The sequence below is a fragment of the Leptodactylus fuscus genome, chromosome 2, assembly GCF_031893055.1.
Source record: "Leptodactylus fuscus isolate aLepFus1 chromosome 2, aLepFus1.hap2, whole genome shotgun sequence".
NCBI lineage: Eukaryota > Metazoa > Chordata > Amphibia > Anura > Leptodactylidae > Leptodactylus > Leptodactylus fuscus.
This window is the reverse complement of record NC_134266.1, coordinates 100,977,233-101,002,593: the sequence shown is the minus strand read 5'-3', so window position 1 is coordinate 101,002,593 and position 25,361 is coordinate 100,977,233. Positions and strand designations below refer to the sequence as shown.

The 25,361-nt window shown below is 39.9% G+C and overlaps 1 protein-coding gene across 5 annotated transcripts in view; it reads right to left on the bottom strand.

Moving 5' to 3' along the window:
• The window catches only part of LOC142194850 (plasma membrane calcium-transporting ATPase 4-like), a 174,757-nt gene that overhangs the window by 16,407 nt on the left and 132,989 nt on the right, over positions 1-25,361 (bottom strand). For all 5 annotated transcript variants that reach the window (XM_075264243.1, XM_075264239.1, XM_075264240.1 and 2 more), the window contains 7 exons: positions 22,628-22,715; positions 22,418-22,524; positions 21,147-21,338; positions 15,436-15,649; positions 7,487-7,698; positions 1,851-1,958; positions 1,571-1,753 (listed from right to left, as the gene is read on the bottom strand). In XM_075264243.1, the coding sequence (XP_075120344.1) occupies positions 1,571-1,753; positions 1,851-1,958; positions 7,487-7,698; positions 15,436-15,649; positions 21,147-21,338; positions 22,418-22,524; positions 22,628-22,715 (1,104 nt within the window). The remainder of the gene's footprint in view (positions 1-1,570; positions 1,754-1,850; positions 1,959-7,486; positions 7,699-15,435; positions 15,650-21,146; positions 21,339-22,417; positions 22,525-22,627; positions 22,716-25,361) is intronic.

Below are 25,361 nucleotides of genomic sequence, written 5' to 3'. Positions count from 1 at the left end.
CATAGATGGTCATTAATCTGAATGGCCACAATGTAATGCCACAGGTCTTATATAGTGGTTTGCACCATGGAAAAATGAGGTGTTTGTCTTTGTAATAGGACATGTTTTTCCACAAAATCAGACTCTTATTGGTGTGAGATGACAGGGTTAATGCCTTACTGATCAGTCTGTTGGTATTGCTTTTTGTCTATCTATAGATATCTTATTGATGTGGCATGACAGGGATAGCTTCTGTTACTTTACTGTTACTACATAATTCTCTTTCTTTGGTTGCACCTTCCCCTGGTATCTAGACTTTGAACACATGCCTATGTGTTTGTATACCATATATATTAATGTACAGCTGGGCTGATCACAGCTCATTACCCCATGTAAAGTTAATATAAAACCCTAGCGTTTATTGTACTAGTTCGTCTCAATTTGGGATCATGGTTGTCCAGCAACCTCTGAATGTCATCAAAAGAGATGGTGTATACTGGAGCATAATATACAACAGGACTCCCCACTTCATCCTTGGAAACTATTTGTCATTTGTAACATCTGTAATTGCAGAGGTGTTATCACATTTTGTTTATTAAACACTTGCTATTTTATTACAATCTGGTGTGGTCATAGTCATTTTTAAACAATTTTAGAGTTTATCTATTATAATTATATATTTTTTTCTTTTTAGAACAGTGGCACAAAACTATGGCCATTTGTAGTGTAGTTGCGGCAGGATATCTACCTGCTGTGATTTACAGCGCCATTATAGTATATGGGAAACAAACAATACCCATCCACGTACTTCTGGAAATAAAGAAGTGCAAATGGTCTTTTATTGAACCTACAGCAAATAAATTTCTTGATTGAGATTGGTGTGACTTTCAAACTACGTAATTCAAAGGTTGAAAATGGGTTATCTGGTTTATAACATTGATGGCCAATATCTAGCTGCGTAAATTTCAATGGGAAGCAATACTGCAAACTGCTCTGAATCGGTACGGATAACCAGCTGGGGTCCTCCACCCTAAGGATAGGCCATCAATGTTAGAAACCAAATAACCCCTTTAAAGCATGGTCTATTTGCCAAATGCGTGTCAATGGCAGACATCCTGCAGCAGACTGGACATATGTGGCCTTAGCCTAAAAAATTTCTTGCATTTGATGTATGCCAATTTTTAGGCCCAAAATGAGGCAGCATTTTGTTGTATTTTCAATAGTAAATCTGCCACAATATATTTCAATACTATATTTCACTTCAATAGCAAGGATTCCCAATAATCAATTAAATTGTGTCTGAGAAGTTGTGAGAAATATCTATATGTTTGTAAGTAAAGTGTAATAGTGATTTCATGTGTCATCTTCTAAGTGTGGTAATTATCATTTAGCATCAAGATAAGGTAAGGAAAAAATGCTGCAACAAAAATACTGGAACAGTCACTAAATTCTAAGTGACGTCAGTTACATCATGCATCTGTTTTAAATATAATACAGTTTGTAAAGTAAGCAGAAAAAGTAATTGTTATTCTGCAATTTTACACATACAAGGGAAAAAGGTTTAAACTGGCTGAACTAACAGCTAAAGTACCTGAGTTTGTATCCTGTTCAAGCCTCTGAACCACAAGATCTGGCCTTTACGGAGTTCCATTTCTGCATGGTCAATCTCATCAGCATCCTCTGGCAGTTCCTCATGGGGGATGTCCTCTTTCATTGGCCCATGACCTGCTTCCTTCAAAAACTTAAGTCGGCTTGTGGGAACTGTGCAGATTAACTGTCCAGACAAAGACAAGTAAAATACAGATGTATGATAAGATTTTACTGACGTGAACACCTTATTGGCATCTTTACATAGCAAAAGATAAACATACCTGACCCCATAATAGTTCACCAAGTCCAATGAAGATGCACCAAAACCAGTGTGATAAAGTTAGTCCAGAACAACTGAAAGGCTTTCCTCCAAATTCCACAATCACAATCTGATGAAAAGAGAGCGAATATGACAAGCCAATTTAAAAAAATTTGTTACATGTAATAGACCTTAGAAGAATTTTTGCACCACTCAGTTAATACTTAATACTGTCTAATGATACAGGTGCAGGCAGCCATGAGCAAATCTAGTCTGGAAAATCAATACCATATATTGTCTGCATTTCCCAGAATGAATTTCCTAACATTAGTTCATTGCATTCTCTGAATGCATTTTTCACTGCAATGAAAAAAAAAAGTGTCGCAATTTTTGAGCAAATATCCAATTTGCGCAAAAAAATTGTGGGTTTTTATTCCTTGTACCTAGCATAACAAGGCTTAATAAATCTAGGCCAATGTGTTACTCAGGTTGTCTTTGTTCTGGCATCCTAACAAATGCGAGTAATACTTATTTGTTTTACTTCTAACCCTTCTTTAGGCTCTTAATTTTTTTCCTCTTAACCTGTTAAATTATGAAATTGTGACTATTTCAAACCAGAAACCACTTATTTAACCCATTCCTATCATAGCCAGTTTTGGACTTTGACAGAGCTCCAGGCTTCAAATCTCCCGTGTTACTGTCTATGGTAATACCTCTGTAATACTTTAGTTTGCCCAATTGATTTTGAGAATGTTTTTTTTCATGATACATCATGTTTCATGTTAGTGGTAAATTTTGGTTTATATGTTCTGTGCTTATTTATTTTTTTAAAAATAGGAAATTTGGAAAAATTCACAATTTGAAATGCTCGGCTTCGCTTATCAGACAGATAGAACAAGTAGGTCTTTAGGATCACTCTACTTAAATAATGTAAATATGAAGTTGGTGCTCCATGGCCATGTCATTTTCTATGACGTACTGTGTATGAAACGGCTATGGAGCTATTAAGGCATGTACAGTACTATAGGGGGTAACAATACAGGGAAAATGCTTAGTAATGCACAATGCTGGGTGGCAGATAGTTGGCACACATGCAAGATTTCAGTGAAGGAGCCATTAGCAGGAAGCTGTTGGGTTGACCCCAGAACAAATTCCTTTGGTAAGCTCTAGGCCCTTCAGTCTGACACTGGCTCTGTATATACAGAACAGAGAGTAGTTTATGTAGATGCCAACAATACTGGTTCAGCTAACATACTAACCTGGATAAACATAGAAGTGGTCCAAGCTAAGCTAAACACTCCAAACATGAGCAAGGCTCTGGGTCCAGATGAACTACACCCACGAGTGTCCCTATCCTTAATTTTTAGGGATTCTCTAGTGACTGGTACAGTACCAATGGAATAAAACAAGGCAAATGGGGTGCCCATTTTCAAAAATGGCTCTGTCTTCCCCAGGAAATTACAGACTAGTAAAAATAGAAGCCATTATGAGGAAACCATTTGAAGGGCTCAAAAGGGAAGGTATGTAATCTTATAAGTGACAGACAGCATGGTTTTACTAAGGACAAAAGTTGCCAGAAAAACCTGATTTGTTTTGATGAAGAGGTGAGTACAAGCCTACATAGAGGAAGGTTATGGACTTAGAAAATGCATTTGACACTTTGTCACTCAGATATTTAACTTTTGGTTAAAGGCCGCTGCCAATTTTTGACTCCTCCTCCTCCAAAAGCTATAATTTTATAGAATTTTTCCCATTTACAGAGCCATATAAACACTTAAGTTTTGCGGGACAAACTGGGTAGAATTGGAGAAAAACTGTATTTGTACGACTTTCTAATGAGCTTCATTTTCACATTGTTTTCTATGGGTCGGTACGTTTCTGGGGATACCAAATTTATATAGTTTTTTTTTTCTTTTTTACATTTTAACGCTTAAAAAAATCCAAATCTTTGCAAAAAAAATTCTTGGAGTCACCATATACTGACACGCATACCTTTTTTTTAGATTTTGTGTGCAGAGCTGCATAAGGCATGTTTCTTTTTTGTGGGACAGATGTACTTTTTAATAGTTTTATAAGTTTGTAGACCAGGCCACAGAGATACCCAATGTGTTTGTATTGTGCACATTTTATTTGTGTGTGTATATTTTTTTTTGAAGTGTCTGATCACCAATACAATGTATAACAATGCCTTTAAAAATTCCTATACTTCCATTACAGATTGTGCTAGGCATCCACTTGAAGATTTTAGAAACACTCTTAGGCTAAGGCCCACATAGCGTGCTGCAACAAAAAAGCACTTCAAGAAAAAACCACAGCAGCAAAACATCGCCTTTTTCCCGAAACGCTTTTCACAGAAATTCCACAGAGCTTTCCTCTGGGGACTTTCTGTTTCAATTATACATATAGGGAAACCGACGGTGTTTCTGTATGTTGACATGCTGTTATTCCAAAACCGTGGTTGGTTTTGGAAATTGCAGCATGCCCACTGTGACTATTTTCCGGCAATGTGTGGATGGGATTCGCTAACCACTTTACAGGGACTTTGTTTTTTTTTCTACCACGTTTCCGTGATGTGGGTCCCCGACCTTAAAGGGGCTCTATCATTGGGAAAAGTCATTTTTAGATAAGCACATCCTTGCATAGCCTTTAGAAAAGCCATTTCACATGTACCTTTAGTATGTAAATTGCCTCAGCAGATTTTGAATAAGTCTGTTTTTATTCACATGCTAATGAGCTTAGACCGTGCACCGGAAAAGTTATGGACTGTTGCTCAGTGGTCAAAGTTGTTTTCAGATTAAAGTAAATTTTGCATTTCATTTGGAAATAAAGTTTCCAGAGTCTGGAAGAAGAGTGGAGAGGCTGATGTACACAATGCAAGCTGCTTGAGGTGAGTGTGAAGTTTCCACAATCAGTGATGGTTTGGGGAGCCATGTCATCTGCTAATGTAGGTCCACTCTGTTTTATTAAGACCAAAGTCAAGGAAACCATGTACCAGGAAATTCTAGAGCACTTCATGCATCTGCTGACAAGCTTTTTGGAGATGGAAATTTAATTTCTCAAAAAGCACACTGTCCATACTGCCAAAAGTACCAATACCTGGTTTAATAACCACAGTATTACTGTGCTTGATTGGCCAGCAAACTCACCTGACCTTTACCCCATTGAGAATCTATGGGGTATTGTCAAGAGGAAGATGAGACACCAGACCCAACAATGCAGACAAGCTGAAGGCTGCTACTGTATCTAAGCAACCAGGGCTTCCATAACTCCTCTGCAGTGCCACAGGCTGATCACCTCCATGCTACATTGCTGCATTGATACAGTCATTCATGCAAAAGGAGCCCCGACCAAGTATTGAGTGCGTTTACTGTACATACATTTCATTTGGCCAACATTTCTGTGGTAAATAATTTTTTTTATAGTTGGTTTTATATAATATTTTAATTTCCTAAAATACTGATTTTTGGATTTTCTTTTGCTGTAAGCCATAATCATAAACATTAACAGAAACACTTGAAAAAGTTCACTGAGTTTGTAATGACTCCATATAATATATGTGTTTCACTTTTTCAATTGAATTACTAAATACAAAATAACTTTTTGATGAAATTCTAATTTATTGAGATACACTAGCACATCTCTTCTTTTTAGTTCAGTTCTGGCTTTGGCTCAAAAAATTGCAGCAAAATCTGCAACAAAAAAGCTGCTTTTCCCTACACTGTGGAAAAGCTCATGTTGCAGATTTTTGCTGCGTTTTTTTAATTTTTTTCGCCAAAGTCACGAGCTTGAAAAGGAAAGGGAAACAAAGGAAACATTAATACTCTTCCCTTCTTCCAATCCTGGCTTTGGCTCTAAAAAAAAAGCCTTTTAGGCTTAGGCTGGGGGATCCACGGGCTGGAAACACCGGAATTTGCCGTTTCCGCCATGGGAAAAATTGCGGCGTTTTACAATACTTGCAAAGTGGATGGGATTCATGCGAATCCGATGCCAACTTTGCGGTAAAAACCGCAGCATGGACACATTGCGATTTCCAAAACCGGCGGAGTTTTGGAAGTACCAACCTGCTGTGGTTTTTCCTGCAGCACTTTAGCGCTGTGTATCATTCCGTGGGCCTTAGCCCCCACGTTGCGGAAACGCAGCTTTTTTTGTTTGCAGATTTTTTCAGCCAAAGACAAGAGTGACTACAAAAGAATGGGAATTCTATAGGATGTTCTTATACTTCTGCTCAATCCACTCCTAGCTTTAGCTCAAAAAACTGCAGCAAAATCTGCAACCAAAGAAGCTGTGTTTCCGCAATGTGGGGCCTTAGCCTTACACAGCATGTGGGGTTTTAGCCTTAAGGGGGTTATCCCGAGTACAACAGCTTTTGGTGTACATCTCTTGCGCATTCATGTCTGGCAAATTAATTAATGAAACGTTGGGGGGTGGGGACAAAAAAATGCTCACTGGACCCTTTGATCGATTCCATTTAACTGGCACTTCAGGGAACATAAAAAGCTGCATGTCGGCCAAAAATGAGTCTAAGACTGAGCTCCAAAATCCAAATAATGCTTCTTCCCTTCTGTGCCCTGCTGTGCGCCAAGACAGCAGTTTATGTCTACATATATAACGGTTATAAGAGGGTTATACTGGGAACCAAGCAGAGCACAGAAGGGAAGGAGCACTATTTTGGCTTTCAGAGCGCAGATTTAAATGGTTTGTTTTTTGGACGTCAATGCACAGCGGATGATAAAAAAAATGAATATGTAAATTGTGAGAAGTAAATTGGGTATTTGAAATCTCAATGTACCGGTATTTTCCCACTAGCTTCTAGCACATTTTGGGTGGGTCAATTCAATTCTGACATATTTTCATTGTAAAGTCTAAACCTTGGGATATCCTGATAAAAGCTAACACATTCCCTTTCCTGCCAGAGCCAGGTTTTCCCTAAAGAGTGTGACAAATGTTGGAGTATTTTTTTGTAGTGACATTATACAAGCTATAACATTTCTTTTGAGTCATATGAAGGCTTGTGTTTTTTTTCCACACAATTTTGGGTTGCCTATAACTTAATGACTAAATGACTAACTCTTTCGTAGGAGTGGTAGAAAAAAAAAAAAGAAACCTGATATTGCTTTTTAACATTTCTATGCTTTTGCTGTAAATGGTTATCCATGATTCGGTATGATTACACCACCTAATGTATATTTTTCATGCTTTACCTATTTAACCCCTTTTTCGGGAAAGAAAAAAAATCAATTGTTTCTGGCCATCTTCTAAGAGGCATAACATTGTTATTCTTCTGTCGATATAGCTGGATGGAGGCTTATTTTTTGCATTAAGAGCTGTAATTTTCATTGGTACCTTTTTTATGGTGCATGTGTCTTTAGGGTCACTATTTATTCCACATTTTGTGAGGCAAGATATTAAAAAAAAAATCATTGTGTGTGTGTGTTTCTGATTATCTTTCAATTTTTTAGGTATAACATTTTTTTGTCCATTTTTGATCACATTTACCATGTAGATTAAATAATCATGAACATCTATGTACTATTATGTCATGTGTTGGGAAGGGGTTAAAGAGGACTTTCATGTTCTAAAATAATGTTCAGTAAATATTTCAATACATTTGAAATGCTCCATGGAAAAGTGTGTGCTAACTTTTTGAGACTCAAATACCTGTGCTGCAAAAGTCCCCACAACAACTGCACAAAAGATAGGGTTTCGGAAGATGTTCTCAAAAACATTACGTTCTCCATGGATTTTTCGAGCGTTGATCTCATTAAAAAGTTGCATCATAACAAAAGTATTGAAAACAATAGTGTAGTGCTCTGAAGGAGGGGAATGCAGGGGTGCGTTTCTCCCACTGTCAATGTCAAAAAATTTCTCTCCTGCAAAAGGGGGAAAAAAAAGACAACTGAAAACAGTGAAATGCATATACACTTTATATATGATCCAACTAATAAAAGCTTATCATGATTGCAAGCAAAAATCTGAGAGAAAAAGTAAGGACCTTTCAACTGCGCCAGTAATGATACAGCACAGGTTTCCAATGTCAGGCAGATGTCCCACAGACTGTTGAGGGTAATGCAGATTTTGCTAGTCTAAAGTCAGTCTCATCAGTAAACTTTTTCTAGACAGTTTTAAAGATTTATTCCGATTAGTCCCAATATATTTGGGTTATATACTATGCATGAATAACTCCCAATTTGTTAAAGGGATCCTATCAAACGCATTTTTTTTTTTATTTTTTTTTACTAACACGTCGGAATTGCCTTGAGAAAGTCTATTCTTCTCCTACCTATTCGTTGTCTTCTCCGCGCCGCCGTTTGCCCGAAATCACAGATTTTGTCAGTATACAAATGAGTTCTCTTGCAGCACTGGGGGCGGACCCCAGCGCTCAAACAGCACTGTAGGTGTCCCCAATGCTGAGAGAGAACTCTCTCCAGCACCGCCTCCATTTTCGTCAGCAATGGCCTCTTCATCTTCTTCCTCCGGCGCACAGTGGGTCAAAATTCAACATATGCGCAAGTCGGCTGTTGGCAGAGCAGACTTCACATGCGTCGCCCATTTTTTTGTGGCCGCTTACATAAGCAGGCGCAGTACGCTCCTGTAGTTCTATGGAGTACAGAGCATACTGCGCCTGCTTGCGTAAGCGGCCACAAAAAAATGGCCGCCCGCATGTGAAGTCGGCTCTGGCAGAGTCGACTTGCGCATACGTTGAATTTTGACCCCCCTGCGTGCCGAAAGAAGAGGCCTTTGCTGAAGAAGATGGAGGCGGTGCTGGAGAGAGTTCTCGCGCAGCATTGGGAACGCCCCCAGTGCTGTTTGAGCGCTGGGACCCGCCCCCAGTACTGCGAGAGAACTCATTTGCATACCACCAAAAGACGGGATTTCGGGCGAACGGCGGCGCGGAGATGACAACGAATAGGTAGGAGAAGAATAGCCTTTCTTAAGGCTATTCCGCCGTGTTAGTCATACAAAAATGCGTTTGAATGATAGAATTCCTTTAATGTGTATGGGTGTATATATTTTAATTTGGTCTTTGCCACTTCGAAGGTTCTTCGTTTGTTTATACATATGTTTTTATATCGCTTACTTAAAAGGATTCTATCATGAGAATACCCTTTTTTTTAAACTAAATACACGAAGGAATAGCCTTAAGAAAGGCTATTCTCTTACCTTTATCATTGTGATCCGCGCCACTGTTCCTGAGAAATTTCTTCTTTATTCCATATGTAAATGAGTTTTCAGACAGCACTGGGGGTGTTCCCCTGCACTCAAACAGCACCGGGGGTGTCACCTATGCTGTCTGAAAACTCTCCAGCAACGCCTCTGTCTTCTCTCTACCACCTCTTCTATGGTGCTCCTATTGCATTTTTTTTTCTTTTTTAAATTAGATTGTAAGCCCCATATAGGGATCACAATGTACATTTTTTATTTTATTTTTATTTTGCTATCAGTATGTCTTTGTAAAATGGGAGGAAATCCACGCAAAAACAGGGAGAACATACAGATGCAGATGATGTTCCTGGCAGGATTTGAACCCAAGACTACAGCGATGCAAGGCTGCAGTGCTAACCACTGAGCCACCGTGTTGCCCCCCCCCCTCCCCATTACATCTTCATAAAAGCGCTGACTGTACATGTCCGATGGATATGCGCAGTCGGCGCTTTTGGGTGAAGACGCGATGGGAGTGCAAGAGAAGAGGTGGTCCATAGAAGAAGACAGAGGCGTCGCTGGAGAAATTTCTCGCAGCACAGGTGATACGCTCATTGCTGCAAGAAAACTCATTTGCATAATGACGAAAACTGGGAATATATACCAAACAGCGGCGCGGAGAACACTTCTAAAGGTAGGAGAAAAATAGCCTGTCTTAAGTTTACGTGTTAGTAGTAAAATATGGAATTCTAATGATGGCATCCCTTCAATGTTTTTTTTTTATGTGTCTGCTGAAATATCAACAGAATTGGAGAGACTGCTGTTAGAAACCATGAAACTTCTATTTTCCTTCTATTGGCTGGGAGATAAGAGAGGTCTTGTTCAGCAGATTATATTGAACCCTTTGGCATTTCACTTAGACTGATAGTAAGAAGCGTTTATGGAACTGATCATACAGGTAAAAGGTAAGCCTAGAAAATATTGTGCCTTAAATTCAGTAATCAGAGAAACTATGCTTTTCTGAAAACATCACGGTGGTTAATCATTATGGAATAGACGCCAATTTATAAACTGATTTATCTCATTTTAGAAGTCACTGTGTTTATTTGCATTTACTTCTACTTTAAATCTATCATTTTAGTGACACGGGTGTGACAGGTAGCAGCTACACAGTTACTACATACAGCAGAAAAGCCAGCCTATCCATGGTGGACAATACTGCATGATATTGGAAATAATACCTGAACATGAGATAGCCACTGATTACAATGCATGGACAGTGTTTTCTGCGACATGCTGTTGCCACTACCAGCACAAAGACAATGATTATTAGCATTTTATATTACTGAGCTGCTTCGTATATAAGCCAGATGAATACCAGTCTATATGAAATATGGCTTCTGTCAAATGTAATTTTTTTTCTATTTCCATTAATTTATGTACACAGCGGACGTCAACTACAGCAAGAGCTTGTACACTCAAAAACACTGATACAGAAGACAAGCAAGATTTTACTGTTATTTGTAGAGATGAGCGAACAGTGTTCTATCGAACACATGTTCGATCGGATATCAGGGTGTTCGCCATGTTCGAATCGAATACCGCGTGGTAAAGTGCGCCAAAATTCGATTCCCCTCCCACCTTCCCTGGCGCCTTTTTTGCACCAATAACAGCGCAGGGGAGGTGGGACAGGAACTACGACACCGGGGGCATTGAAAAAAATTGGAAAAAGTCATTGGCTGCCGAAATCAGGTGACCTCCATTTTAGACGAATAGTGGATTTCAAATCCGGGTCATATGAGAATGTGAACTTTGTGACTATGAGACAGGGATAGCTGTACAGGCAGGGATAGCTAGGGATAACCTTTATTTAGGGGGGAATGTTATTAAAAATAACTTTTTGGGGCTCTATCGGGTGTGTAATTGTGATTTTTGTGAGATAAACTTTTTCCCATAGGGATGCATTGGCCAGCGCTGATTGGCCGAATTCCGTACTCTGGCCAATCAGTGCTGGCCAATGCATTCTATTAGCTTGATGAAGCAGAGTGTGCACAAGGGTTCAAGCGCACCCTCGGCTCTGATGTAGCAGAGCCGAGGCTGCACAAGGGTTCAAGCGCACCCTCGGCTCTGATGTAGCAGAGCCGAGGGTGCGCTTGAACCCTTGTGCACACTCTGCTTCATCAAGCTAATAGAATGCATTGGCCAGCGCTGATTGCCCAATGCATTCTATTAGCCCGATGAAGTAGAGCTGAATGTGTGTGCTAAGCACACACATTCAGCACTGCTTCATCACGCCAATACAATGAATTAGCCAGTGCTGATTGGCCAGAGTACGGAATTCGGCCAATCAGCGCTGGCTCTGCTGGAGGAGGCGGAGTCTAAGGTCGGACCTGAATGGAGACTGGTGTGGAGCGATCTTAGACTCCGCCTCCTCCAGCAGAGCCAGCGCTGATTGGCCGAATTCCGTACTCTGGCCAATCAGCACTGGCTAATGCATTGTATTGGCGTGATGAAGCAGTGCTGAATGTGTGTGCTTAGCACACACATTCAGCTCTACTTCATCGGGCTAATAGAATGCATTGGCCAGCGCTGATTGGCCGAATTCCGTACTCTGGCCAATCAGCACTGGCTAATGCATTGTATTGGCGTGATGAAGCAGTGCTGAATGTGTGTGCTTAGCACACACATTCAGCTCTACTTCATCGGGCTAATAGAATGCATTGGCCAATCAGCGCTGGCCAATGCATTCTATTAGCGTGAACTGAGTTTGCACAGGGGTTCTAGTGCACCCTCGGCTCTGCTACATCAGATTGCTACATCTGATGTAGCAGTGCCGAGTGTGCATCAGATGTGTAGTTGAGCAAAACTGACTCAGCACTGCTAAGTCTCTGCATTCGCATAGGAATGCATTGGCCAGCCTTCGGCCAATCAGCGCTGGCTCTGCCGGAGGAGGCGGAGTCTAAGGTCGGACCTGAATGGAGACTGGTGTGGAGAGATCTTAGACTCCGCCTCCTCCAGCAGAGCCAGCGCTGATTGGTCGAGTTCTGTACTCTGGCCAATCAGCACTGGCCAATGCATTTCTATGGGGAAAAGTTAGCTTGCGAAAATCGCAAGCTGACAGGGATTTCCATTAAATAAAGTGACTTTTATGCTCCCAGACATGCTTCCCCTGCTGTCCCAGTGTCATTCCAGGGTGTTGGTATCATTTCCTGGGGTGTCATAGTGGACTTGGTGACCCTCCAGACACGAATTTGGGTTTCCCCCTTAACGAGTTTATGTTCCCCATAGACTATAATGGGGTTCGAAACCCATTCGAACACACGAACAGTGAGCGGCTGTTCGAATCGAATTTCGAACCTCGAACATTTTAGTGTTCGCTCATCTCTAGTTATTTGCTAATATGTTAAAATTCTATACTGCGCATAGCAAACTGAAACTGATACCAAAATCTAACTTTTTTGAGATTGCACAGCATACTGTATATAAAAACACAATTTAATATTTCATATATACAACCACCTTCATGCAACTTTGCAGCAAACAGAGATTACAAGCAAAAACTGCACAAAAATTCAAATTTGCCACTAAAGTGCGGATCAAGCAATCCCTTTCTGCAAACATAATGTACTTTCCGAAAAACTGCGGCTGTTAAAGAAACACCAAAATCACAGAAATGTGCCAACCAATTACGTGCATGCAAATTAAATAGGACTTTACATAAAAATATAATTTTCTATCCCTCTATAAAAATTGTAGTAATTTATATGTTCATCTCTGATGATAATCGTTATTACTATTATTTTAGTATGTAACGGATATTGCTAGAGTGGTGTATTTTACGCTAGAAAGATCAGATATGGACAGGGTGAAATGTAACTTTATTGATGACTTTGTGCATATATTGTGTGTTTGGTCCAACTACACAGTCCAGTCATATTAATGTGACCACTGCCTACTTTTGACGTCAACATTAAATAACCAATCGCAGAAGGCACTTATCAGCCATCTGGGTGCACTTATCATTGTGGAAGGTATGATTGATCAACACAAGTATGCATCTATCCTTGCGGACCATGTTCACCCCTACATGCGAATTGTTTTTCCTCAGGATGACGGCATCTACCAGCAGGACAATGCGACATGTTATAAAGCTCGCAGTGTACGTGCGTGGTTTAAGGAGCACCAGGATGAGTTTAGCGTACTTCCTTGGCCAGCAAATTCCCCGGACTTGAACCCAATCAAGAATCCGCGGAACCACCTCGATCAGGTTGTTCACCCCATGGATGCTCAACCGTGTAACTTAGTGCAGCTGGACACTCCACTGGAGTCGGCATGGCTCAACATCCCAGTGAACGTCATCACAACATCCCCTCTCTTCCTGCACGTCTCGCAGCGGTCTACTCTGTGAAAGGTGGTTATTCTGGATTTTGACAGGTGGTCACATTAAAGTGACTGGACTGTGTATTTTGGTGCTGCAATGATAGACGTCTGGGTCACAGCATCTATAAACTTCCTGGTTATGTCCAGAGGGGTATTACATAATAATAAGGCTCAAAGGGATATTACATTATCTCTCAACATGACACTCAGAGCACAAAAGGATAGTATGATCTCCGATTGATAGGATAGGGGATAACATGGATAGAAGTCCATGCTGGGTGTAAGGCAGGGTTCACTCAGCGATTCTTGATTAAGAACCGTTCGCATTTTTTAATTATAGTAATGAGAAGCACGTCACCTGCATTCTAACGATTGATCATTATAACACTACTTTTAATGGACATTAGCAAACAGATGAACATTATAGAGAACTGTGTAAAAAATAAGAAAACTTAACCTATATTGGTAATAAATAAGGATTCTATATAAACAGGTATGAGAACGTCTTTTCAGTTCAATGAATACATACAGTTAGGTCCAGAAATATATGGAAAGTGACACAATCTTCATGATTTGGACCACCACATTGGATTTGAAATTAAATAACAGATGCAAATAAGAGTGTCTACTTTATGCAAGGGGTTGAACTAAAATCTATGAAACATTTAGGAATTGCAACCATTTTTCTACAAATACTTATTTCAGGGGCTCAAAAGTAAGTAGACAAATTAATAATATCATAAATAAAATGTAAATTTATAATTCTTTATAGAGAAACCTTTGCAGGCAATGACTAAAAGTCTAGAAACAATGGAAATCACTAAATACTTAATTTTCCTCCTTTGTCAGGCCTTTACTGTTGCTGTCCTCCGTTGTTGCTTGTTTGAGGGTGTTTCTGCCTTAAGGGTAGGGCTGGGCGATTAATCAGGCATTTTACCTTAATTATGATTAATGGTGATTTGGGCCAATCCCTTTTTAAACTATACCCCCTTTACAATATGATGTAGGTTTGTCTGGACCGAACTAAAACTGCTATTATACTCTGGAGTCTGAGGAGAAGAATAAGTTGAGGGTAAGAGGAGGTGTGAAAAAAACAAAAAACTTACCTCTTCTGCACTCCGCATCGACTTCCTGCTGTCTTCAGCACCAAAAGCACCGAAGAAAGCAGGGAATCGCTCCAGAGTGGTAAGCAACACAGATTTTTTTGGAGTTTCCTCACCTCTACTTATTATACTCTGGGGTCTGAAGAGAAGTCACTATCATACAAATGAGATGCAAAATAAAATGTGCTATCTTCAGGGAAAAAAGGTCTGTGTAAACCCAGACTCACTGCTAAATGCTTCATGCAGCTCCTCAGGTATTTCAGTATATTATCGGCAATTACTGGTTCACTAACGCACATAGTATACGGTCACTTTTTTTTTCCTATGGGCCCATAAACATATCAGTAGTTTTTGTGGCTATGTGCCTGGGCCGTATAAAAGAGCCACAAAATATGGATGAGAGCCTACTCCTGTCCGTTTTTGCAGCTATGCTCATTCATTCGAGCATATGAGCCTGTATAAATCATAGACGGCACACAGATAACAATCCATTTTCAATGACCGGGAAAGTGCACATGGTATGTGCATGGGGCCTTACCTGACTGGAGGAATTTAAAATTTTAACTATCATTTCCAGAGAGCACAGCTTACAGGGAACAGATTTGTAACAATAGTATTATATTTCTAACTGGGATGTTACCATACTTTCAACATTTGGCTTTGCAAAGAATTTTAAGTTATTTGATTTCTGACAGTCCTACATTTTTTGAATAAATGAAGCTCCCACCTAAATTTGTGATTCTTCTATGTCAGCTTTGTGTCATATAGCCTGTGATAACTGCCCCACTTCCACATACTTGGGTCTCCTGAAGCTCTAGAACTAGAGGACATTACCTGAGCTTATGATTTGCCGTGCCCCAGTAGAATATCACCACATGGTTGAAACAAAATAAAGGAATGACATTTTTTAATATAGTCTATATAAAACAAAGCAAAAACACAACAATAACAAAGTAGGTTACTAAAATGATATATAATCCTGACCTGCAAAGAGCAGAGTGAAGATAATAGTCAGCTGATAGACGGCATGTCCCAAAATGTTTTTCATCATAGTACGTGAGATGAGTGGCTTGTTACGACCATATGGTTTACGTAGAAGTAGTGATTCTGTGGGAGGCTCAGTGGCAAGTGCAAGGGATGCAAAAGTATCCATGATCAAGTTAACCCAAAGCATCTGCACAGCTTTAAGTGGAGAATCCTGCAAAAATGCAAACAACAGTTTAGAAGATTAAAATCAAAAAAGACAAAAAATGTGCCACAATTGTGGCATAATTTGTCCCCAAACACTGGCATACATGTCTAACATCACATTTATTTAATGCTTTAGATGCTAGTGATGTCTTGTCCGATAAGGGCAGACCTGGGCAATGTACGGCCCGCGAGCCATATCCGGCCCTCTGACTAATTCAGTCCGGCCGGAATAGCTTGACTAGGGAGGCGTGTCTTAGTGCCGGTAGGACAGTGCAAGAAGATGGAGACGTGTGCTGTGTGCCTTAAGGTACTGAGAGGGGAGGGGAATGTGAGTGTGTGTGTCTGTGTGTCTCTCAGTAACCTAGGGGCAGAGCTGGAGGGGGAACATGAAACTGGGGGCAAATGGAGGGGAGACACGAAATGGGGCAGATGACGGGGGATATGAAACTGGGGGTAGATGAAGGGGGGCACTTAAACTAGGGAGACATTAAACTGGGGACAACTGGAGGGGGCATTAAACCGTGGAGGTAGCTGGAGGGAGACCTGTCTGCCTCTAGTTGCCCCCAGTTTAATGTCACCCTCCAGATACCCCTACGGTTTAATGTCTGCTTCCACCTGCCCGAGTTTAATATCCCTCTCTAGTTTCCCCCAGTTTAATGTCCTACTTTATCTGCTATTAATTTATTGTTCCTCTCCAACTACCCACACTGCTAATGTCCCCCTCCAGCTGCTCCAGTTTCATGTCCACTCTAGTTTCCCCCCAGTTTAAACCCACCATTATATTTAAAAAAAAATTAATATAATGTATATATAATGTAAACAAAAATAAACAAACATACATGTTGGGTATCATCATGTACGTATAAGTCCCCCACTTGTCCACAATATTATATGTCCTGTACAATGAACGCCATATTAAAAAAAAATAAAAAAAGCCACAATGTGCAAATTAATGTATTTTGATCCCTTTGCTTTCCCCAAAAAATAACAATAAAAAGTGATCACAAAGCCGTACATCCCAAACATTGGTACAAATAGAGAGTACAACTTATCCAACAAATAACGATCCTTGACAAATCTCTGTCAACAGTACAGTAAAAACGTTATAAGCGTCAGAATACCGTGACCCCCGAAAAAGCGTTCATTTTCAATAAGTGACATTTTATTTTTAAAAATGGTAAAATGTAATAAAATCTCCCAAATAAATATGGTATCACAGTACCCCTAATGACCTGCAGGACATGGCTGCCATGTACTTTAAATTCAGAGTGAACAAAAAAAAAAAATCCAAAAAGCAAAAAAACCAAAAAACCCCCGTAAAGACAAAATGTAAAAAATAATGATAGAATTGTGTGTTTTTTTTCCCATGGACCCCACAAAACGTAAATAAAAGCTAAATCAAAACATTACATGTATCCTAAAGATGGTAAATGAAAGTACAACTCGTTATGCAAAGAATAAGCCTTCACAGCTATGCCAACAGAAAAGTTTTAAAAATGATGAATTTTGGAAGATGAGTGATATATGTAAAAAGTCACTGAGCATTAAACCATTAACTGCCAATCCCCCCCCCCCCCAATAATATAGAAACTGCACCATGAAAATGATCTCGTGTGCGCAAGACAATGCATGCATGTGATCAATTTAGGTTTTCCATCATGGACGACATCCGGCTGGAACATGTGAATATCCTGTTTCTATTGCTCAATGACATATGGTGTTCGTAGGTGGGTTAAAGTACCCAATCGGGGAATATTGCAGTTAATGGGTCAACGTACAAAATACCCTGCTTCGTTAAGGGGTTAAAACATCTAAAAGTTATTTCCACAAAGTGACATATCAGTTTTGAAAAATGGGGCAGTGTCCTCAAGGAGATTTTTTGCTATGTCCGTAAAAGGTTAAAACAGTCTTAATTTATAGAGCGTTAACATATTCCAAAATGTTTTTAAGGGGTTTTTAAAGACCATCTATATTACATTGATAAAGACTGACACTTTACCACAGCAATCAGCTATTTGACGAGCTTGTGTTACTTGGGTGACAGCCATGGTACTACAGTGTTTCTCCGAAAATAAGACTTACCCAGAAAATAAGCCCTAGCATGATTTTTCATGACTTTTGGAGTATGCTTGAAATGTAAAGCACTATGGAATCAATGGTGCTATATAAATAAAAAATAATAACACAAAAAACAATATATACATACAATATATCGATGTTAGGGCTAGTTCACACGGGGACATGGACGCTGATTTTGACAGCTGATTTCGCGGCCAAATCAGCCTCCATAAAATGTAGCCCTATGTTAATTGCTAGCTTTTTTTTTTCTGCTAGCTTTTTTTGCTAGCAGAAACAGAAGCGACATGACCTTTCTTCAGGCGTTTAACTACCTGAAAAAATGAATAGGAGTCTATGGGGCACTGAAAAAACTGCTAGCGGTTTTTGGTCGCTTATTTTTGCAGCTGTTTTGGCAAAAACAGCGACTGAAACCGCTAGCGGTTTTTTTTTTATCATGTACTTTTTTGTAATGCAAAAAAAAGCTTAAAAAAAACAGTGACTGAAAAAGCGTAAAAAACAGTGTCAAAAACAGCGTCCAATGCAAAAAACAGTGTCCAAAAAAAAGCGACGCTGAAAAATCAGTGACAAAATCAGCTAGGCTTTTTTCACGTGTGAACTAAGCCAAAGTCAATTTGAACATGCCGATTTCAAATATGCAAACCGCTTTTTTTGTATCTCCCTCCATTCTTGAAATATCCACGATCTTAAATTTTATATTTCAATTAATTACTTCAAAACATAAGAAATCAAGTTTTTGTGCAAAAATTACTATTTTAAAAGTTATTGCTACATGAATTTTAAGCATAAACATGAACGTGGCTATAGCTACTGAAATTATATATAACATACATAATTATATGATAAACAAAAATTTAGTTTGAAGTCTAATATCTGTAAAATATGTGCAAAAACTCGTTAAACATGTTCATAGTTTAAATTTCTTGGCTGTGGACTTCGGCTTATACTGTGGAGTTGACAAATCACGCTGAAGCGTCCAACAGTAGTCTGCCAACATCGCTGCACTCCACCAACCCTGATAGTGTGACCATCACCGAAATGTCCTGGTGGAAGTGCTCGCCATGTTCATCGCTGACTGAGATGAAGGTTTTCTAGAAAAGCTATTCCACACGTACCTTTTGTATGTAAATTGCCATAGTAGATTTTTAATAAGTCCGTTCATATTCATATGCTAATGAGCCTTCTCCGTGCACCCCGGAAGTCTCTTTGTGCACTGTCTCCTGTGTATACAGTACAGGCTGCCGCTGCTGACTCCTCCCTGCTCTTATACATAGTACACAGCAGGGAGAGGAGAGCTGGCTGACAACTTCCTGTGCACCGAGAAGCTAATTAGCATATGATTAAAAACAGACTTATTCAAACACTACTGAGGCAATTTACATACAGAAGGTATGTATGGATTAGCCTTTCTAAAGGCTATGCAAGGATGTGATTAGTTAAAAATGACTTTTGCCAATGATAGAGCCCCTTTAATAAATAGTTATAATGCAATATTCTTATCTATCTATCTATCTATCTCATACTAATTTTATAAATGTGAAAGTTTGAATGTTTGGATGTTTGTGTGTTTGTTATACGGGTCACACCTGGGTATACTGCACATATACAGAGATGTAGCAGAGCCAAGACACGGGCACAGGCGGGTCATCGCAAGCAATAATTGCATGCTATGTGCGAGAACCCATCCACCTTTAGCACTAGCAAACTCAAAACTGTACTGGGTATAAGGAGATCTGGTGAGTGGATTTTTGTTCATGAAAAACATAAGACATCCCCTGAAAATAAGCCCAAACCTATTTTTTGGAGAAAAAAAATATTATAAGACCCTGTCTTATTTTTGGAAAAACACGGTATGTATGGAACTGTGCACTTGCTGTAGCCCCTTCAAAAGATACATTTTGTAGCAGCAGCAAAGTGAATGAGATTTTATTGTTTTGATCCACACAATGCAGAAGAAAAAAAAACTGCAAAAAACCTGCAATATATTAATTTTAGTTAAAGAATCTCTAAGGGAGCGTTCACACTACCGTCTGTGTCCGACAGGTAGTGTCCGCTCCTAGTGTCCATTCAAAATCTGGCACGGACATTAGGAGTGGACACTAGCTGTGTTCGTGACACTTGTAATTCACTTAAATGCGATCGGGTGCGTTCTTTTGCACTCCGTGCCCTTCCTTCACTGTCCGCATGTAAAGATATCTGACTTTTCAAGCGGACAGAAAAACCTGACATGTGAATTACAAGTGTCACGGACACAGCTAGTGTCCGCTCCTAATGTCCGTGCCAAATTTTGAACGGACACTACCTGTCGGACACAGACGGTAGTGTGAACGCCTCTTAAGAGTTTTCCCTACATATTTAATGTGGGAAAATGCAGGCAAAACGCAGCAAAATCTCTAAGAAAAACACTGCAGAAGAAATGCAATAAAGCGGTGCGTTAATTACATATGAGTCAGTTTATTTAGTGCAATGCTAATTGGGCCAGTAGCGAGTTACAATAACTAAAGCAACAAATAACTAGTAAAAAAGGAAGAAAAAAAAAAAAAATCTATTCCCCTTGCATTCCCTTTTTGAACCTCAATTCAGAGGAAAACAGCCTCTTTGCAAGACTATAAAAGGTAGAGTCAGGACCCCAAACCTTATCCTTGTGAAAGAACAATGGCTTCTCTAAAAGGTGTAGTTTTTTTTTTTTTTCCTAACCAGCCAGCCATTGCCATTTTTGCAGGAGCAGGCCACTGGTTAGGGCTGTGACTTGCTGGAAAAAGAGCGCACTAGTGCAGGACCACCTTCTAGATATCGATCCAAGTAAAGATTGAGAAGACTGTGGAGACATTTTTTCGTGGAGCAGAAATGTCAGGTAGTATAGCAATACTAATGCTGTTTGTTTACAACCTATTATGGTGGTGAATATTTGAAATGGAACACAATATTTATTGGGGTAGTAGGAGAAAGCAAGTGGATTTTCTTTTTTGTTTTTAACGTGCTTATGCAAACTTTGGACAGATAAGCAGATACCTTTTTACTAGAGATGAGTGAGTACTATTCGAAACTCCAGTTTTGAATAGCACACACCGATAGGAATGAATGGACGTAACCGGCACGCAGGGGGTTAAGCGGCCGGCAAAGTCTGCATGCTGGCCGCTTCCATTCATTCCTATGGGTGAGTGCTATTTGAAACGGCCGTTTTGAATAGTACTCGCTCATCTCTACTTTTTACATTTGTTGCTGCACCCAATTGGTAATGGTATACTGACAATTCACTCAAGCTGGAGTTTTTTTGTATCAAATAACTATTTTATGAAGAATCAATGGCATGTTAACATCTATAGTAATTTGTGTAATATCACTAAAAACAATTAATTGTTAAAATATGCTGACAAAACTGGATTAAAACCTTGAAAACAAAGATTAAAAAAAATAAATGTCCTTACTTGGGTGATGCAGGCTCCAGTGAAGGCAACAATGACAGCAACCACATTAACAGTGAGCTGAAACTGAAGGAACTTAGAGATGCTGTCATATACATTGCGACCCCACATAACTGCCTTTACAATGCTGGTAAAATTATCATCTGTCAGGATAATGTCTGATGCTTCCTTTGCAACATCTGTACCTGCTATGCCCTACAAGAGAAAAAACAAAACAAAAACCCTCCTGAGCCTTGGCAAAGCTTATTACAATTTAGAAATAGACTGTCTTTGTACCGTATTAGCCAGTGGATATAAAATAAAATTTTTTTGGGAGAAGTCTTCAGTGGCTGATACCTTTATTAATGGCTAACTAGTTCATAGGAAAGTTCTGTGGGTTTATGGTTCCTTTGATCAGTCAGGTGGTGTCTAGTTGTTGTAAAATGTCATAAAACCCTGTGACTGGTTTAACCCCATTTGGAGTGTGTCAAAGGTCATCATGAATTTATATTCCCAAATCTTCCGATGTTTCCTGTTTTTGAAATTTCCTCTTAAAACCAAGATCTTCATGTCATTAGATAGTTAAAGGGGCTCTATCACTAGGAAAAGTCATTTTTAACTAATCACATCCTTGCATAGCCTTTAGAAATTCTATTCCACACCTACCTTTAGTATGTAAATTGCCTCAGTGGTTTCTGAATAAGTCCGTTTTTATTAATATGCTAATTAGTCTGGTGCACTATAGATCGTGCACTCCTCTCCTGTTGCTTTCTATGGGAGACTGCTGCTGCTTATGATGATGACTCAGCTTCCTGTTTGCCTCACACACATAGAAGATAATAGGGGAGAGGAGGCTGCTGGGAACTTCCTGAGCTGGCTGGAAGCTCATTAGCATATGAATAAAAACTGACTTATTCGGACATCACTGAGGCAATCTACATACTAAAGGTAGGTGTGAAGTAGCATTTCTAAAGCCTATGTAAGCATGTGTTTAGATAAAAATGACTTTTCCCAGTGATAGAGCCGCTTTAAGCTATTAGGGTATGTACAAAGAATCTACTGCTGATACATAAAGAAAAAAAAAAGCATCCTGCTGCAGATTTTGAGTGCTCTGCTATGGCATTACACTGCCGGGAGCTGGGGTAGCAGAAAATGAAGAGAAATCTGACGCACATGTCCACCTCAAATTCCTCTTCGTTTTCCGCCATGTGAACTTACCCGTACAGGAGTAACGCCCTAGCAAAGTAAATAGTCATACTTTGAAGTTATAAATATTATATATTGTTGCAATTTACCATAGCAAATCCCACATCGGCTTTCTTTAATGCTGGTCCATCATTAGTTCCATCACCTGTGACAGCTACCACTTGTCTCTGTTCTGCCACTGTGCTGTCAATGATACCTACAATCAACATTAAATTGAAAACCTTTAAAAGTGAACAAAAGCAAAATAATAGATATTTAAAAAGTGTGTTTTCTTTTTAAAAATTAGCCTGCTGAATTACCTTTCACCAATGTATGCTTGTCTGTGGGGGATGATCGTGCCAGCACACGGAGCCTTGGCCAAACTTTGTCTAGCTTTTCTTGTTCTACCTAAGAATACAATGACAGAGACAGTTATAGGAAAAAATAAAACCAAACATGGATGTTTGTACAGTATGTTTATTACTTAAAAAACCGCTGACCGGATTTGAATGATATTCGGCACATAGATAAAAGGCTACTTATCCCGGTAAATGACATGGCCTCACGACTGTTATGAATTTATGTTCATATACTATAGTAAACTGCTCTTGGGAAAAAATCTTTAATCCAAATTGGCAGTTTGCCAATTTTAACATGCCTGGAAAAAGAAAATCTAATTTGTCCCAAAATTCTAAAACAACAAGACCTATGAAGGTAGCCAACAGTCAGCAGACTTCTCAAGTGGAGCTCAGTGGGATCGACGCCAACCACACACTCATAATATGGCATTCCAGCAAGCTAATGAGATGCCGGAACAATCACAGGCACGAAGCAAGGAACAAGTTCAGCAGCGGGCCAGCTTGAGAGCTGCCAAAATGCCAAAGCAGGCAGATCATCAATGCCAATAACATGCTCATTATATGGCGTCCCAGCGAGCTGCTGAGATGGCGGAACAATCATGGCCACTGTGTGAGGAATGAGTTCAGCAGCAGGACAGCCTGAGAGCTGCCAAAACACTGGAGCAGGTGAACCATCGATGGCAGCAATTTGCTGCATAAAAGCTTATCATCGACGCCAACAACACGCAGACAAAGTCGCAGGTAGGGGCTAGTTTAGAATAAAGATAAAAGCTACCTGCTGGTTTTTATCAAGTAGATAGGATGTATTCATAATAAATGGCTTTATGTATTAAATGCTTACACATCTGGAATAGCCAGTGTGGGTAGAATGGAAGCTATGAAGCACTGAAAATTGTCCAGTTCCAAATGGGTGTACACAAAAATACTGAAACATGGTAAACTTCTTAGTAGGATCCCCAAAACCCTCACATTCCAGCACAAGCTGATTTTATTAGCCATTGTCATACAGTATACATGCGATGTAAAAGGGTATGGCTCCATTGTGACACAAGGTGGCAATGTAGAACAAAAAAATCCAGCAAAGCTATGCAGACATAACACAGTGAACAATTCTGACAACCTGAGTGGGAACAAAGCATAATGAGTATAATTCAACAATTACCACCTGCTGAGAGGTAGAAAGCAGGCTAAGGCACACATCCTCCTAAAACCAGGCATATCTTAAACAATGCAATATAGACATTGGAACACATAACAAATAGCATCCCGCATAAAAAGAATACTTTCTGACTTCAGGCAAAGTGAATGAATTGTTGCAACAGAAAAGATGTGCCAGTCTTTCAGAGTTCACCTCTTGTGATATTACCAAAATAGGGTAGGTTCACACTTGCGCCGGGCTTTCAGCTCTTCAGGTCCACCGGGGGACCCAAAAGACCAAGAGCCTGTTCGCTAAAACAGTGGCAGTCTCCAAAAGAGACTCCAACACAGATGAGAATCTAGCCTGTCTTCTCTGCTCTCACACGCAGCTCATTTTGATCCTTCCAATGCAGGGCATCTGAATTTTTTAATAAATGTGTGTTGTTCCCATAGCCATAAATCTTAGCCAAGTATAGCACAGAATAGGCAACTTGGGGAGTCACAGTGTGCTCACTCAAGAGCATATAAAGAGAAGAGGACTCACACATCAAAAAACAAATTCAGTCACTTTTCAAATATTTAATTGGGTATAGATCCTTTGAACTTTGCTGGAATCCAAATCAGTTCATGTTGTTCCTTTGCAATATATTTTCCAGATCATCCACTTTTCCAACCAGGGAGGAGAAGAGTTGATCAGGTCTGCAGGAGTCTCTGGAGATGGAGGCCCTTTTATCCTCAAACTCACTGATGCTCTGTTCCACATGCAGGACTTTGTGTCCTGTGTCGCTGCGGACAGGCAGAAGACGCACACGGGTGGTCATTTTGTAAACCAATTCAAGTGAATGGGTTTGAAAACTGACGCCGGGTTTCCGTCTCAAGTCCAGTTTCTCAGGGCAGCAGACGGAAACCCATCTTACTGGCTAAAGCGGAGACCGGGCGCAGGTGTGAACCCGCCCTTAAAGGTAATCTATTAGGGTAATTTGGGACACTAAACCACTCAAAGGTCCTTATAGACTTACAAAGCTATCAGTGCTACAATAAAAATAAAAAAGCTTTATACTCAGCACTCCTTGCATCAGCAAAGCTCTTCACTGAAGACAGAGTACACCTTGGCTTCAGTGTGCATGCCGGGAGCCCCTGGCGTTTGCGCAGTGAAGCTAGGGTGTACATCCACGGCTTCACTGAAGAACTGTCCTGGCTGTGGTAGCAACAGAGTGAGTTTGATGAGACTCATCGGACTTTAGTGAAGTGGAGTTATAACATAGTTGCTCCATCTTAGATTCTGCTCCTGACAACAGCAGCTGACTGCTGGGATTTTGGCGCTCTCCCAGCCAATAAATTGTTTTTTGAGTGGTCTCAAATATAAGTGCAGCACTTGAGGCACAGAAAAAAGGTGCTGACTGAGGAAATTGTTACCCAAAGTCACCTCTGTAATGGTCTAGGCCAGAGGTTCTCAAACTTATTTTGTCTACCGCCCACTTCGAGAATTATTTTCTAGCGCCCCCCCAATTTTTTTAGCGGCTAAATTCACTTGTTTTTGTAATATCGTCGAATGACA